The sequence below is a fragment of the Miniopterus natalensis genome, chromosome 1, assembly GCF_054644295.1.
Source record: "Miniopterus natalensis isolate mMinNat1 chromosome 1, mMinNat1.hap1, whole genome shotgun sequence".
NCBI lineage: Eukaryota > Metazoa > Chordata > Mammalia > Chiroptera > Miniopteridae > Miniopterus > Miniopterus natalensis.
The window spans coordinates 180,269,052-180,285,532 of record NC_142081.1 but is presented as its reverse complement, the minus strand read 5'-3'; the positions used below and the strand labels follow the sequence as shown (position 1 = coordinate 180,285,532).

The 16,481-nt window shown below is 39.3% G+C and overlaps 1 protein-coding gene across 1 annotated transcript; it reads right to left on the bottom strand.

Moving 5' to 3' along the window:
- Window positions 1-1,600: 1,600 nt before the first annotated feature.
- TLR10 (toll like receptor 10) lies at window positions 1,601-5,308 on the bottom strand. The gene is made up of 2 exons (XM_016207853.2): window positions 5,254-5,308; window positions 1,601-4,099 (listed from the first exon to the last, which is right to left on the bottom strand). Exon 2 carries the CDS (start codon window positions 4,031-4,033, stop codon window positions 1,601-1,603), a length of 2,433 nt encoding a protein of 810 aa, XP_016063339.2. The 5' UTR covers window positions 4,034-4,099; window positions 5,254-5,308.
- Between the last annotated feature and the right edge of the window lie 11,173 nt (window positions 5,309-16,481).

Sequence of the window (16,481 nt, the reverse complement as noted above, 5' to 3'; positions counted from 1 at the left end):
TTTCCAGTTTTGTTTTTGAAGGTTTATTTCTCTATTTTCTAATATGACATTAGATTTCAAATTATTAGTCATTTTAAAATAATCTCCAAGCACTGGTAGGATTGTCTTACTTCCCCCAATTTTTTTTTTTTTTTAATATATTTTTATTGATTTCAGAGAGAGGAAAGGAGAGGGAGAAAGAGAGATAGAAACATCAATGATGAGAGAGTCATTGATCGAGCCCGCAACCCGGGCATGTGCCCTGACCGGGAATCGAACCCTGATCGCCTGGATCCTAGGTCGATGCTCAACTGCTGAGCCACACCCGGCTAGGCCCAATTTTTTTTTATTGAGGCATAATTGACGTAACATTATATTAGTTTCAGATGTACAACATAATGACTCAACATTTGTATATCTAGCAAAATGATCACAGTAAGTCTACTTAACATCCACAATAAGTCTACTTAACAACCATACACAGTTACAAAAAATTTTTCTTGTGATGAGAACTTTGAAGTTCTACTCTTAACAACTTTCAAATATACCATACAGTATTATTAATTATAGTCACCCTGCTGTACATTACACTCCCAGGACTGACTTAGTTTATAACTGGAAGTTTGTATCTTTTGACCCCCTTTACCCACTTGACACACACACACACTCAGTCCCCACGTTTGGCAACCACCAGTCTGTTCTCGGTACCTATGAGCTTGGTTTTGAGGGTTGTTTTTGTTTTTGTTTTAGATTCTACATATAAGTAAGATCATATGGGTTTGTCTTTGACTTGTTTCACTTAGCAAAATGCTCTCAAGGTTCATCCTTGAAAGGGCTCAATGACAGGATGCAAGGAGGTAAGAGGAGATTGGCGTTAGATCTTCAAGGAGCACGGCATTTTCTTCCTTTATCATGTGGGTGAGCCATAGAAATTTTTCTAACCAGGGAAGTAACATGTTTTGAAATATAATTCGGAAACTTTAAGAAAGCTTGTTTTCCTTCGATGATCTGTGAGACTAGAAGGGAAGAATTAAGCAAAACAAGTAGGATGTGTAGGCCTTAAAAATGATCTTTATTGTTTTTTGCTACTGATAAAAGAAATACAAAGTCATTCTAAGCAACTCCAACATTATAGAAATATACAATATAAAAACCAAATGCTCCCTGTGATCCAACCTCCCAGACCCAATCCACTGTTATATATTAAAGTACTGGTACAGATTCCTTTGGACTTTTATTTCAATGTATAAGCCAACATATTAATATAGTTTTCACCATACCAGGAAATATAGAGCTACTTCATTTGTTTTAATGGCTGTGTAATATTCTATTGCATTAATGTACTATAATTTATGGAATCAATCCTGATATTGTGGACATTTGAGCTGTTTTCTATTTTTCATGATTATAAATAGGGCTGGGGCAAACACCTTTTTACATAAACCTTGGCAAACCTGTGTTTCTGTATGATACATTCTTAGAAAACCCTTAAGGAATTGACATGAAGAAATGATTATTTTTCATTTTATTAGATATTGCCAAATTGCCATCATAAAGGTTGTATCGACTTATATCCCAACAGCATATGCGGGCCCTAATTTCCCTAAGGGCGGGTGGCATTTTATAGGCAGTCTGTTCTTATCAGGGAGATTTCAGAACCTTGAGACTCTTTATTCAACTCTGTGAATGTCTGCAGTTCACACATGTCTCTGGTTTCTAATAAATTAACATTAATAGCAGCTTGAAGATTTGCCCAGAAGAGTCCACATTTTCGCCTGTCCTTGGGCCATTCCAAGTATGCTTTCTTTTCCAGGAGAGCTTTCAGCTTTGGATACTTAGTAGGAACGCAGTAGAGTGGAATGGGTTCCAGTAAGATAAGAATTACGTGATGAGAAGTCTCATGGAAGAGACGGTGATGGGCAAAGCAGGGTTCATAATGGCACCACTCACTCTGGACAAAGTTGGGGGACAAAACAAAGATGGACTTGTGGCTTTTCTCAAGGCAGTTTTGGATATTTTCAGTAACTGTCTTACCAGGGTCAAAGTTGTTCTCATGAAGGCAAATGAAGTCGGAACCATCTGCTTTCTCTAGGTTGGGGATCAATTCATGCTTCACCCAGGCAGAGTCATGTTCACTGTATGAAATAAACAAACGGAACTGGACATTTCTCTTGCGTGGCTGGGTTGTCTTCCTAACCCTGCGCCACGTCTGCGTCCACTGACCCAGCACCCTGAGGTACCAGGGCAGATCAAAGTGGCGGCAGCAGAAGGCCACGGCCATCCCCAGAACTAGCATGATAACCACAAGAGTGACAATCAAAAGAGCGGTGTTGCAGGATAATTCAGAAAGGTAAACATCCTTTAACGGAGTCCCCTTTAGATTCAAAGGGTATTCACAGAGGTATGAGTCTGACCATCCAACCATCATGCCCTTTGAATGTTTTGCAAGCTGAATGAAATCTCTTAATTCACAAGTACACCGGAATGGATTTCTTCCTGCATTTAGAGTCTTAACTTCCTGGCAGCTCTGAAAAAAATCCAGAGATGGGCTGAGAATTAAGTTCATTTCAGTGTTCAGAAGTGAGAGTTTTGGGAAATGACTGCACCCAGGAAGATCAGTTAGGAAATTAAATGCAAGGTTTAGCTTTTGCAAAGACTTCAGATGAGCAATTTCTTTAGGGACAGTTTGAATTCTGTTATTATTCAGGTCAAGTATTTGAATACTTGTGGGCAAGCACCTGAAAACAGAATCAGCAAACTTATTGGATGACAGGTTCATGGTGATCAAAGTTTCTGGCCAAAGGCAATTTTCATCATTTTCGTGTTCCAACAGATTTTGACTTAGATCTAAAAGCTGTAAGGATGTGGTGTTAGCAAAGCAGCTCACTAAGGAAAGTGTCTCCAATTTATTGCCCTTTAAAATGAGAGTTTTCAAATGAGGCAACTGGATAGGTGTTTTAAATAGTTCGTCTGTTAAGATATTATTAGCAAAATTTAAATATTGGAATCTTGTAGGATAAATAGGGAATAGCATGTGTGGCATTTGTGCATCTGATATTGTCAGGTTTTCTATATCCATTTTGGTAAAAAGCAAGTAGATGCTCTCCTGTGGAATATAATTAATTCTAAAATGTACATGCTCCAACTTTATAGTTCTCATTACAGTATTTGAGTAGTCAAATGAATTGTGGTTAAGAGAAACTGTACCTCCAAAAGTCACATGTTGAATTTGGAAATACTCTACAGATGTATGCCAAACAAATTGGAAGATGAGGAGAAGGTCATCCCAGAGTAAATCAACTTTATTAAGTAACAGAATAGATGTCTTGGAGTTCTCTAAAGTAAGATTTTTTTTAGTTTCATAATTTGCAAATTGGCTTTTGACGCCTATGTTTGTCATTTCTAATATTTTTGAAGTCTTGATTCCATCACACAAAAGAACCCAGAAATTTGTGTCCATTGGTAAAACTATGTGAAGTTTTGTTGTATTTAAGATGGGCAGGCTGCCTTCTTCGTAATAAGAAAGAGTCCTCAGTCCTAAAAAAACAGTATTTAGGTGCAAATAAGCGATTTTCTGGAAATCTGATTTTTGTATTTTTGCCCCACTCAAACCTAGGCTTTCCAGGTGAGACATTTTGCCAGTCTCCTCACAGATAGGCATGGTGTCGAAGTCATTGAAAGAAAGATCTAAATGTCTGAGAGCTGCCAGAGAATACCACGTTACAGTCTTCAGTCTGTTGTAAGACAAATCTAAATATTTTAACTCCTTGTTAAATTCAAAGGTCTTGATATCCAGCTCTTGGATTCTGTTATGGCACAGAATCAAAACGTTCAGTTTAGAGACAGAATGAAAATCTGAACTCTGGAGTTGAAAAAGGAGGTTGTGGGACAAGTCCAGTGTGGTTGTGGTTGGGGCCAAGTCTTTAGGAACCTTTCTTAGAAACATGTTGGAGCAGTTGGTAGTGAATTCCCTTTCTTCTGGAAGCTCTGGAGCCCAGCCATGCACTGACATGACAATACTACAAAGTACATAAATATGTCTTATATGTTTCATTGTAATTTCAAGGATTTTATCACTGGTTCCCTCACATGAGTGATGAATGAAGATAAGTTCAAAATCCTAGAAAGACAGCAAATAATGTTAAGTGGTTATGTGGTTTGTTAAATACTGCAGGATTTTTTTTAAATTCCAGCACATGACTATATTAGCTAAGAGTGTGGACTATGGTCCCAACATGTATACTGAGTATTTGAACTTGATCTCAGAGCTTGGCTCAGAGATTTCCAAGCCAGTTATTGTGCCATATCTCCTTCACTGAGGCAAATCAGGATTCCTAAAAGGAAGAAATATAATAGCTGGCAGAAGTGCCTCTCTCTTAGTTCAGCTCATGAACTTTACTGCCAGGACATTCTCAACACCCTCTCTCACATTCCCTTTTGATAACCTGAAGGCTTTACAAAAATTGAAAGTAATTTTTTAAAGGCTTTCTTTTTTTAGAGCAGCTTAAGATTCACAGCAAAATTGAGGGGAAGGTACAGAGATTTTTTTCCCCATATCCCCCTACCCAGCACATGCATAGCCTCCCCCATGGTCTACATCCTCCATCAGAGTGATACATTTATTACAATAGATAGACCTACAATGACACATCACAATCAGTCAAAGTCCAGAGATGACATTATGATTCATTCTTGGTTTTGTACATTCTATGTGTTTAGACAAATGTATAATGACATGTATCCATCGTCATAGTATGATACAGGGTATTTTTACCACCCGAAAAGTTCTCTGTGCTATGTCATTTTATCTACACATACACACACCCCTGACAACCACTGATGTTTTTATTGTCTCCACAGTTTTGCTGTTTTCAGAATATCATATAGTTGGAATCATATAGCATGTATCTTTTACAGATTGGCTTCTTTCACTTAGTTACATGCATTTAAGTCTCCTCCATGTCTTTGCATGGCTTGATAGCTCATTTCTTTTTAGTGCTAACTAGTATTCCATTGTCAGGATGTAACAGTTTATTTATTCATTCACCTACTAAAGAACATCTTGATTGCTTCAAAGTTATGGCACTTATGAATAAAGCTGCTATAAACATCCGTGTGCAGGTTTTTGTGTGGACATAAATTCTCTATGGAAGTAATATTTTATCACCCAATACTGTGGGCCTCTGAATTAATGTTATGAGGTGTTCCTCAATTTTTGTATGTGTGGACATAGATAGTCCCTGGAGCTAATATCTGACTTTCAACAACACTTACCAATATACATGGAAAGTCCAAAGCATAGAAATAAACAGAATGGTTCCTGTCCTTATGCCTCTGTATGTCTTCAGGTTGGTGCAAAAGCAATCTGGATCACTGCCAAACAGTAATAATAATGAAAAAAAAATTTCCATTTCTTAGAGACTTTCTATGTGCTAGGATACACTGAACCCTTCATATATATTATCTCACCACAAAACTCTATGAGGGAAGTACTATTTCTTGCATTTTACAGAAGAAGAAACTCATGGATGCAGAGTTCTGAGGACTTTGAGAAGAGTCAGGCTTCAAGGTTTTTTATTAGACACAGAGCAGAGGTGGTTGGAGAACTAAGATTTTCATAGTATTCATTATTCAAGATATTTATTAGGTACCTACTCTGCCAGAAACTTTTCCAGACACTGGGGATATAGCAGTGAATAGAACAGATAGAATTTATGTTCCTACACGACTTAAATTCTAGAAAGGGGTAAGAAAAGAGAAACTATAAACAAAGAAATAAATTGATATCTGAGGTGGTGATAAGAAAAATAACTTTAAGATAAGAGGGATTGAGAGCCGCTGGGGAGTGATATTTTGTATCGGGCAGGCGAAAAAAGTCCCTCTGATGTGGTGCCCGCCTGCGGAGAGCTAAAGGGAGTGAGGTGCAGGCCACTCGTAGTCTGGGGAAAGGATATTTTGCAGAGAGAAAACAGCAAGTACAAGTTCAAAGACCTGGCGTGGGAGAATGCTTGGAAAATGTGAGGAACGGCTAGCCTGAGTTGGACAGCAGTTATCAGGCCCAAGACTAGGGTGATTTTGGGCATAAATTTTAAGGGACAAACTCATTAATCAAGATAAATCATGTTTTCATGAAATCTTTTTTAAAATTAAAATTAATGCAGAAATTCATGATGAACAAAATATCAAAATTTTTCATAGAGAATCCATATTACTGATTTTCCTTTGGACTCAGGCATGGCAAGACACTGGTAGCTATAGTCATTAAGCTGACCAAGGTGTTTTTAACCTTATCATCTCACAGAATACTTCAATCTGCAGTACCTTACTTTAAGCCCCTAGGTCGAGGAGCTATGGCCTTAAAAAGTGCAGCAGAACCTAACCCAGTTGCTTTCTCTGGAATCCCCTGAGTTGAGATGTCATAGTTCCCGTCTTTTACCCACCTCTTCTCCCTTCCCAATACCACAACTGCATCTAGAACTTATTCCAAAGGAGGGAGAGGAATTGTTTTTCAACTTCTCTTAATAACATAAAAAGGTCCTATTGCAGGCAATGTATGTGCATTATGGCATTTCATTAAAATATTTGAAAAAGTAGGACGTAAACTTTTCATGAAATATACATCCAATAAGTATTATTTATTATTATCATATGCCTGCCACTATTACCACTGTGCTGAAAGCAGGTGAGAAACAGAATGACTTTTCTTAATAGTTTATGATTTAAAAATCCAAGTCAAAAGACACCATGAAATGACTACTGGTGGTTTGCCAAAGAAAACTTCATCATCTAATTTCTCTATTCCCAATGGTGCACCAAAAATTGGAGACCAGATTAAAAACTCATTGAATGTTGAATGATCTTTGCAACATAAGAGTAAGAATGACTGACATTTGTAGAGTGTTTCTTATCTGTCTGGCATGGCGCTAACTGTTTCCATGCAGTATCTTGTTCAGTCCTCTCAACAACCCAACAGAATGGTGGCTATTTTTATCCCTATTTTACAAATGAAGTAGCTAAAGCCCAGAGGTCAAGTAACTTGCCCACCGTGGCCCAGTGAATAAGTGATAGAGCTCGAATTCGAACCCACACCTGTCTAGTCCCCTGCAGAACCCAAGCTGAAGGCATTTTGAAGCCTGAAACGAAGTCATTTGGGATGTGATTGCCAAGGTTGCTGGCATCGGCAAGGCCTGCTCCCGGGGGGCTCCTCCCCCCTTCCCAGCCCACATGCCTCTCTCAAAAGTGGGAGGCAGCTGCTATGGGATACTCTGCTGAGTGTTACCACATTAAAAGACTTTGGCTACATGCATTAAGCATTATAAATTCACAAGAACTAAAAATCAGAAAGTGCACAGAACCCTCACGCGTGGCTTAGTGTAGGTGGGATGCGAGAGAGCTCTCCTAGAAATCAAATGCCCAGATGTCATAATTGTCCTCTGCAGCAGCCACAGGGCCATCTCCAGGCACGGTGGACTTCTGAAGGAACCTGGGCGAGATCTACGTTGTTCAAAGCCCATCAGTTGTGCCCCCACTTTTATACGTATAACACAAATGCAGAACTGTAAAGGAGCAACAAATATGCTTTAAATAGCCAACGAGCAGATGTCATTAACAAGCATTACAGGAAAATTAAAGCTGGAGAAAACTCACCACAACGCCTGGGACCATCCACTCTAGGTAGAAGGGCTGAACAGGTTTAATCAGCAACCACTGAAAGGAAACTCAAACCCCCAAGCATCTTCAAGAAAATTCCTTAGATCAATGGCCCCAAGGTCATTCACTAATCATTAATATTCAGATTAATGTAGACAAAATAAGAAATACTAAAAATCTGAACAAGGCTGCTTTTCTCTCATGTACATGAGTTCAAATGAAATCTTCTTTAGGAAAGACCCATGCAACCCTCATTTCCTTTTCATGAGTGTTCCAACAAACAAAGCCAGCAGCTCTTACCCCCAGGCTTGCAGGGGCTCCCTCGGAGCTGCAGGTGTGGATCCATCACGGGCAGGGCCTGAGCTGGCTGGAGGAGTGACTGAATCAAGCTCTTCTGGGAAGCTGAAGCTCCTTTGCCCTCTACCGCGTGCTCATGGTATTACATGTTGTATAAATTCCTTATAATCTTCGAGCACTTTTTTTTTTTAATCCTCACAGAGGATATTTTTTCCATTGCTTTTTCAGAGAGAGTGAAAGGGGAAGGGGGGGGAGAGGGAGGGAGGGAGGAACATCGATGTGAGAGAGACACATTGATTGGTTGCCTCCCACATGTGCCCGACAGGGACTGGGGACCCGGGATGAAGCCTGCTACCGAGGTACGTGCCCTTGGCTGGAATCGAACCCCAGACCCTTCAGTCAGCGGGCTGACACTCTAACCACTGAGCCAAACCGGCTACAGCTCTTCAAGCACTTTTTTAAAAATTGCAGTAAATTACAGATTCATAAAACTTAGCATTTTAACCATGTTTAAGTGTAGCGCCATCAAGTACGTTACATTGTGGTGTGACCACCACCACCATCCTTCTCCAGATCGTTTTCACCACCCCAAACTGGGACTCCATGCCCATTAAACAAGAACTCCCCATTTACCCCTCCTCTCAGCCCCCGGTGAGCAATATTCTACTTTCTGTCTCTATAAATTTGACATCTCTAGCTATCTCATATAAGCAGAATCATACAATATGTGTCCTTTCGTAACTGGCTTGTGTTATTTAGCATAATGTTTTTAAGGTTCTTCCACGTCATAGCATGAAGGAAATCAGGATTTTCTTCCTTTTTAAGGCAGAGTAATATTCTGTTGTGTGTATAGACCTCCTGTTGTTTATCCACTCACCCATCCATCAATGGACATCTGGATTGTTTTTACCTTTTGGCTGTTGTGAATAATGCTGCTGTGAACATGGGCATATGAATATCTGTTCAAGTTTCTGCTTTCAATTCTTTGGGGTATATACTTACAAGTGGAATTGCTGGGTCACATAGCAATTCTATGTTTAATTTTTTTCAGACCTGCCATATGTTTCCCAGAGTATCTTAGAGTACTTTGATGGTGTCTTACTTTAAGGTTCAGATCAGCTATCCTGCCCATCAAATTGGGTGGGATGACCAAGTGGTGCTGAGAAAAAATGGGAATGGTGGCTCCTTAATTTTAGAAATGTGGCTGGAAGAGAGTGGGGAGGGGTTATTAGATAGAGGCCTTGTCTTAAAGTGGTAAAACAAGCATGGCATTATTTATGTAGATTGCAGAGTACAGATCAATTTTTTCAAAGCAACACTTCTTGAGGTTTTATTTATACTTGACTTGAGATTTGGGTGACACTACTGGAAGTTACTAATAAAAATGAAAATTTCCAAATGTGTCTGTAGGAGGAATGGTCAATTTTTAAATGAATGATAAAATTGGTTTATGTAAATGCAAAACTGGGGAGGAGTTGCATTCTTAAAACATGAATTTTTTTACAATAATATTTTTTTATATAATTTTTTTTTATATCTTTATTGATTTTAGAGAGAGGAAAGGAGAGGGAGAGAGAGACAGAAACATCAATGATGAGAGAGTCATTGATCGAGCCCACAACCTGGGCATGTGCCCTGACCGGGAATCGAACCCTGATCGCCTGGATCCTAGTTCGATGCTCAACCACTGAGCCATGCCTGGCCAGGCTACAATAATATTTTTAAGTAAAAATGTGATGTGTGTATTTCTACATATATTTTAGGGGAAAACCATGTCATAAATAACTATTTAAAGAAAAACAATAGCTAAAACAGTCTACTGCCCACCTAATCACATATAAACATGTCTACATAAACATGAAAACAGGAGCCGGATGCACACCCATCAGGAAGGCTGGAAAGGGTAATCCTAGCTTGTTGGATGAACGAAGCTCTAAAATCTCTTTCATCTCAGAAATTCTCAAACAAATACGATCAGCACACTCACATTCAATATTGCCCTCTCAAGAAAAAAATCACTTGGGGGTTTTTGGTGTCCAGAAACTAATCTTCCTTTTCCCAGAGCCCAGCATGTTTAACCACTTTACACTGACAGTGAGTGGAAACATTTTCTTTACCTCTTTTTAAATTTATTTGCCAAAAACCCCTTGACCAAGTTAGAAAGTAGTATTCTATTATTAACATCATCGCACCATAGCTTGCTTTTTTTTTTTTTTTTTTTTTTGCATTCACTTCCTTCTTAAGTACAGGGAGCCTGACAAACAAGGCATTGGCTAATCCTCACCACAGACTACACAGAAGTCATACCTAACTCCGGTTTGACAGATAGTGAAACTAGTTCAGAGGGAACAAGAAACTTGCCCAAGGTCATCAGTAAGAGGTGGAGTTAGGTTCAAACCTAGCCTGTCTGGCTCCAAAGCCCACAGTGTTTTCGCTATCCTGGGTGCCCAAGAGCTTACATACTATTATTCCCTCCGTCTTCACGTGCAATTTCTAAAATTTTAAATCCTTATTTGCAATTAACAATAAGAACAGCAAGCTCAGAACCATCTGTGTGGATATTTTTGAGATGTAATCTTTTTTATTCCCTTCAAAAATCTTTGCTCCTTCCCCTTTTTCTGTTCCTTTCTCTCTTCTTGCTCTGAGCTTTAGAGATATCTACCATGTGGCCGCCCCCCTTCTCTCACGCACACACACCCCGTCCCCCCGTAGGCCTTGCCCCGATTTCTGAACTCTGCCTGCCACATTTCTTCCTTCAGATGTACGTTGCAATGAACAGAGAGCCTTGGGTTCCCTCGATGAAGACTCATTTTAAAGATACTACGGGAAGTCAGGGGGCAGCACAGCAGCTCACTGCCAGGCCTCACAGCGCCTGGGACGGTGATGATCCCAAAGGCCATCTTACTGTGTCCCCAAAGTGAGCAAAGGCTATTCTCTATTCTGGGTATGACTTGACTTCTCTTCGACTCTTCCCCTCCCGCCATCTGCTGCTCTTTCTACTCTCAGGGTCTCATGGCTCATGGGCCGGGCAGAGCCTCCTCCAGAGGGCATCTCCCCCGAGATAAGAAAGCGGATTGGGTCCCTGCCTCACCATCCAGAATGCAGCGTCTCTGTTGGGCACAGGCCCCATTGCTACCTGACAGTCTGCTGGCCTGTTTTAGGTCTCGCCTTTGGTTCAAAGGTAACAAAATTCTCACGTGGTTAGGAAATTCAAGCAGTTTATCATTCATTTACTACACTTGATGAGTATAAGGAGAGAAAACTTTAGTTTGAGCAAATAAACGAAATCATCCTAAATAGGTAGTGAGAGCCTAATGAAAGACTGCGGAGATTTGGTAGGTGCATCACTGTCAAGGACTAGAGCAGCTTTTCTCTGTGTGTAAGCTTTTAGGATCCTTGTCCTTGGTGCTCTGAAATGTCAAGAGAAGGTGCCTTGCACCATTCATTTTCCTAGGCACAGTTAAGAGATTCATGTCCTTCAGTGGAATTTCTTTGTTTTATTTATGATAATGTCTTTCCCTCCTTTTTTTTTTTTTTTCTAGAACACCTATTAGATGGATGCGGACCTCCCAGACTTATGTTCTTATTTTTCTCTTGCATTGGCAGTATTTTGTTTTAATTTCTTAGAAATTCCCTTAGCATATTTTCTAATGCTTCAATTTTGGGGGAAGGGGAATATCAGATTTAAGTCCTAAGAAGTACCTTCAAGTTTGCTTGGAAGAGAGGTAACTGTTTTCGCAGGCCTGCCTGTGACTGCATCATCACCACCAGGCAGCACTCCTGTCCCCTGACTCTCAAAGGCATGGATTTTTATTAAGGATTGTCATCCTCTTATGCGGGTGTTAACTTGGGAAATTCCAGAGGTGACTGTGTCCTGGTGTGAGGCTGAAGTCCATCAGAGAGCTCTGGAACAGCCAACAAAGTCAGTGATGAGCTGTCCAAAGTGTTGGAGAGCCATGGAATAAGTGGTCCAGAAAGAACATGAGAGGTTGTCAGGAAATTCAACACACCTCTGAAATCCTCAAGAGGAACAGCATTCCCATAACCATGCAGTCTGGAGACTCAAAGGGTTTTACTTGAAAATAAAATAAAATGATACCCCCAAACTAGAAACTTTGGTGACACTCAGGTTGCAGTAGTGAGGTTGGGGTTTTTCATGTGTTTGTTTTCTAACTGGACCTTGTTTTGAGCTGTCTTTTCTCATTACCAAAATATCAATTAGGATCTTAGTGCTTTTCTATTCTAGTCTAGTAGTTCCTTATATTAAAAAAAAAAAAAAAAGAATTTTATCTGTAGTATTTGCTACCAGTTTACTTCCTAATATGTTATTTCCCCATTTGCTATTTTGCTACGACAAATCTTTGTTTGCCTGCTCATTGGCTTATTTGCTTTAACATAGAGCTGTTTCCAGTTTTTATGTAGTAAAACTTTGTCTCTTTTCTGATTTTATTTAACCTGAGAAAGTCCAGGATAATCTAAGCTGAACATGATTAGCAGTTCAATCTAGTTCTACATTTGGTGGCATAAGATAATGAAGATAATAATAAAAATAATAATAATGACATCATCATAGCTAACACTTGTTTTCACTTTGTGCCAGACACTGTTCTATGCAACATTACATATATTAACTTATTTAATTTTCCCAACAACAGTATGAGACTGGGTGTGTGTGGGAGGGGGTGCTCTCACCTCAATCTTAGGAAGAGGGGCTTAAACAGAACCACTTGGAAAGCTTGCCATGTGTACTCTGCAGTTTGGGGACATACTGTGACTAGTCTTCAATTTACACCTGGAAATCTAAAGGTCTTTGCTAGCTACTCTAAGAGTACATCTTGCAAATAATGAAACTTAGGCCTAGAAAGTTTAAGTAAATTGTCCAAGGTAACTCACAAATAAGTGATGAAGCTAGACTTGAAACCCAGACAGGATCAGAGATTTCATGTTTACCCATGCTGCAATATTTCCTCTACTTTACCTGTGAAAACTTTATTTTCATTATTATATATTTGTCCACACTTTGACCTGAATTCTTCATCTCCCAACTTGGAACTCTTTGGCAGGGAATTCCACCAATACAATTTCAACTTCCTTCCAGCCTTCTTAAAACCACTTCTGAGATCAGATATTTATATTTAGGACTAATTGAACTTCTTAAAGTCTTGAGTTCCATAGGTAAACTTTAAGTGGCTTTGTTCCTCCATTTAAGGGTATTTTTTAGACTCGCAAGATGTAATTTCTGTCCCCCAAAATCCATTTGTTGAAGTCCTAAACCCAGTACTTCAGAATGTGACTTTATTTGTAAATAGAATCACTGTGGATTAGGTCATTAGGGTGGACCCTAATTCAATGATTGGTGTCCTTATAAAGAAGGGAAATTTGGAGACAGGCAGATGTAGAGGGAAGATGATATAAAGAGATACACGGGAAGCCTTGGCTGGGTGGCTCAATTGGTTAGAGCATTGTCCTGTACACCAAAAGACTGCAGGTTTGATTCCCGGTCAGGGCACATACCTAGGTTGTGGGTTTGATCGCCAGTCACAGTGTGTATGAGAGACAACCAATTGATGTTTCCCTCTCATATTGCTGTTTCTCTCTTTCTCTCTTTCTCTTCCCCTCTCTCTAAAATCATTAAAAACATATCCTCAGGTGAATATTAAAATAAAGAGAGACACCAGGAAAAACAACCCTCTATAAGCTAAGGAGAAGAATCCTGAAACAGGTCTTCCCTCCCACTCAAAAGGAACCAACCCTGCCAACACCTTGGTATTGGACTTCTAGCCTCCAGAACTGTGAGCCAATAAATTTCTGTTGTTTTGGCTACTTAGGTCTCAGTACTTTGGTATATCAGCCCTAGCAAAGTAGCACACAAGTGGTGCCAAGCAACTGAAACTTGGTTATGAAATCTTAAAGTTCAGGAAGTGCAATCATCCTGGAGAAAACAGGAAAGCCCAGTTCTGTTTGCAATTTCCATTACACGACAAAAGCTTCCATATACTTTTAGCATATATTTCATGGTTTTAATTTGTCTTCCACTATATGCCTTATAAAAGTTTAAATGATGACTTTCCTCTATCCCCAAGTTCTAACTCCATAACTTGAATTTCAAGACCCTTGACAATATGATCTTAATCTAACTTTCCATGCTTATATCTCACTGTCATTTTTCATAAATTTCATGGTTCAGTCAAATTGAGACTGTAGTCTCAGAATAGGCCTAGGTATTCCTGTGTTTTTCCCCTCTTCATCTCTCTACTTAAAATGGCCTTTGTATTCTTCATCACACATTGTTAATCCAAAGTTAAAGTCTTCCTTCAAGGCCCAGTGGAAAAACCATTATTTCTAAGATTTTCTTCACTCAATCTAAATGGTCCCTGAACCTCAGTCATATACTGTTGTTTCACTGATTTTTATTTTAGTTATCTGGATACTTGTAATGTCCTCTGATGGACTCTAAGTTCCTTAGGGCAAGTAGCAACTGGTATATGTATGTGTTATTTGGGTTTCTCTTCCCAGAAGTGGAGACTGAGACAAGAGCTTTGTGTGAAGATCATTTGTTTGAAGATGTAACCTCAGGGGTTTAGAGTAAAGGAACTAAGAAGAATGAAACAAGGAAGAAGAGAAAGCCAATCCAAGAGTCAGTTACTGATCTGGTTAGTCCTATGAGCAAATAAAGCTCAATTCTGTTGGGGACTCTTTGAGGAATGGTGTAGACTATGCCTCATTTTTTTCCTTTTTTTGTTGTGGACTTTTAAAAAATTGAGATATAATTGGCATATAACATTATATTTGTTTTAGGTATACAAATAATGATTTGATATATGTATATATAGTGAAATGATCACCACAATAAGTCTAGCTAAAATTCATCACTGGACTATGTCTCTCTCTTTCTCTCTCTCTTTTTTTTTTTACCCCCAAAATAAAAGAGAGGACTATATAAATGGCTCAGAATCTCCTCAGGTGATATCTATGGCACTTCCAGGTTTGTTGAACAAGCTCTACAAACAACCTGTGCAGTGGTATTTGTGAAGCCACAGGACACAAAGTGACAGTTATGACAAGGGGGCAGTCATGCTACACCTGCCCAGAGCTGGCTTCTAGAGCAAAACGGTAGACAGAATATTTGATGAGTATGAAAAAATCTGATAAGATAAAGCCGAAAAGACAATTGGATATAGCCTATTTCTTGCATTGCTCCAATCTGCCCAATACCTATTTTAATAGTTCCCCAAAGATAGGGATACTATGTATAGAAGCAGCACACATCAATTGCATTCCTCCTCTGATAAAAACAGCAAAGGCTTTCATACATGCCAGTTCAGATGACTAGAATTTCAGCAAGATCTCCAGCCACAGAAAACCAGACTCAGAATTCCCATTTGGCCTGAGATGTAACATGTTCTTGGTTTGGGTTCCTCCAGATGCAGACCCTGAGACAAGTACTCAACTACAAGTCATTTATTTCAGAGCTGACCCCAGGAAACACCCTTGGAGGAATGAAGGTATGAGATAAGAATAAAAAGAAACCCAATAAAGAATGCTTTATCAAGTTGTTTTCTACTATGGAAGATCAGAATTCTATCTTACTAGGAAACTCAAGAAGAGTGTAAAATACACCTCCACATTTATCCCCCAAAATGGGCAAGAAAGATGGAGTATTTATCTGCCAATTCTTTTTCTTTTTCTTTTTTCTTTTTTAAAAATATATTTTAGCCCGGCAGGGCGTGGCTCAGCGGTTGAGCATCGACCTAGGATCCAGGCAATCGGGGTTCGATTCCCGGTCAGGGCACATGCCCGGGTTGTGGGCTCAATCAATGACTCTCTCATCATTGATGTTTCTGTCTCTCTCTCTCCCTCTCTTTCTTGTCTCTGAAATCAATAAGATATATTTAAAAAAATAAAATAAAATATATTTTATTTCAGAGAGAGGAAGGGAGAGGGAAAGAGAGATAGAAACATCAATGATGAGAGTCATTGATCGGCTGCCTCCTGCACACCCCCTGCTGGGGCATGAGGAAAACGAACGCTGATCTCCTGGATCATAGGCTGATGCTCAACTGCTGAGCTACTCTAGCTGAGCCCAATTCTCTTTCTGACATTGGCTGAGGGCTGCTTCTAAAGACAATCTCCAGCGCTTCTGAATTGCCCATTTTGTGGGCCAAGCAGGTTTTCACGGCCAGAAAGAAAGCCCTTCAGGCAGAGTCTCCAACATTAGCAATAAGTGGCCTTCAACACATAGAAGCAAATGCTGAGTGAAAATAAAAAATTTGCCAACAGCTATAGAAATCTGCTATACAAATCCAGCTACAGATATAAAAGGCCAGGAGTTTTCTAACATTAATGAATATATATCACTGAAATTCTTTAAAGAGGTGCTTCTCTTCATTACATGATAAATTCAATGAATTCAGTTCTAGTAAAGAAACAAGTGAATCCCTCATATGTTAGAAATTAACTGTTTATATCAAAATTATATTATTTCATTCACTTTTACTACCATGAATAAGTAGTGAACTGGAGCCTGAAAGTACATATTTTATCTATTTTACAAA

What these genes read in the sequence shown, in the direction of transcription:
- TLR10 (XM_016207853.2), bottom strand. Translation starts at nt 4,033, where the DNA reads ATGAAACATATAAGACATATTTATGTACTTTGTAGTATTGTCATGTCA.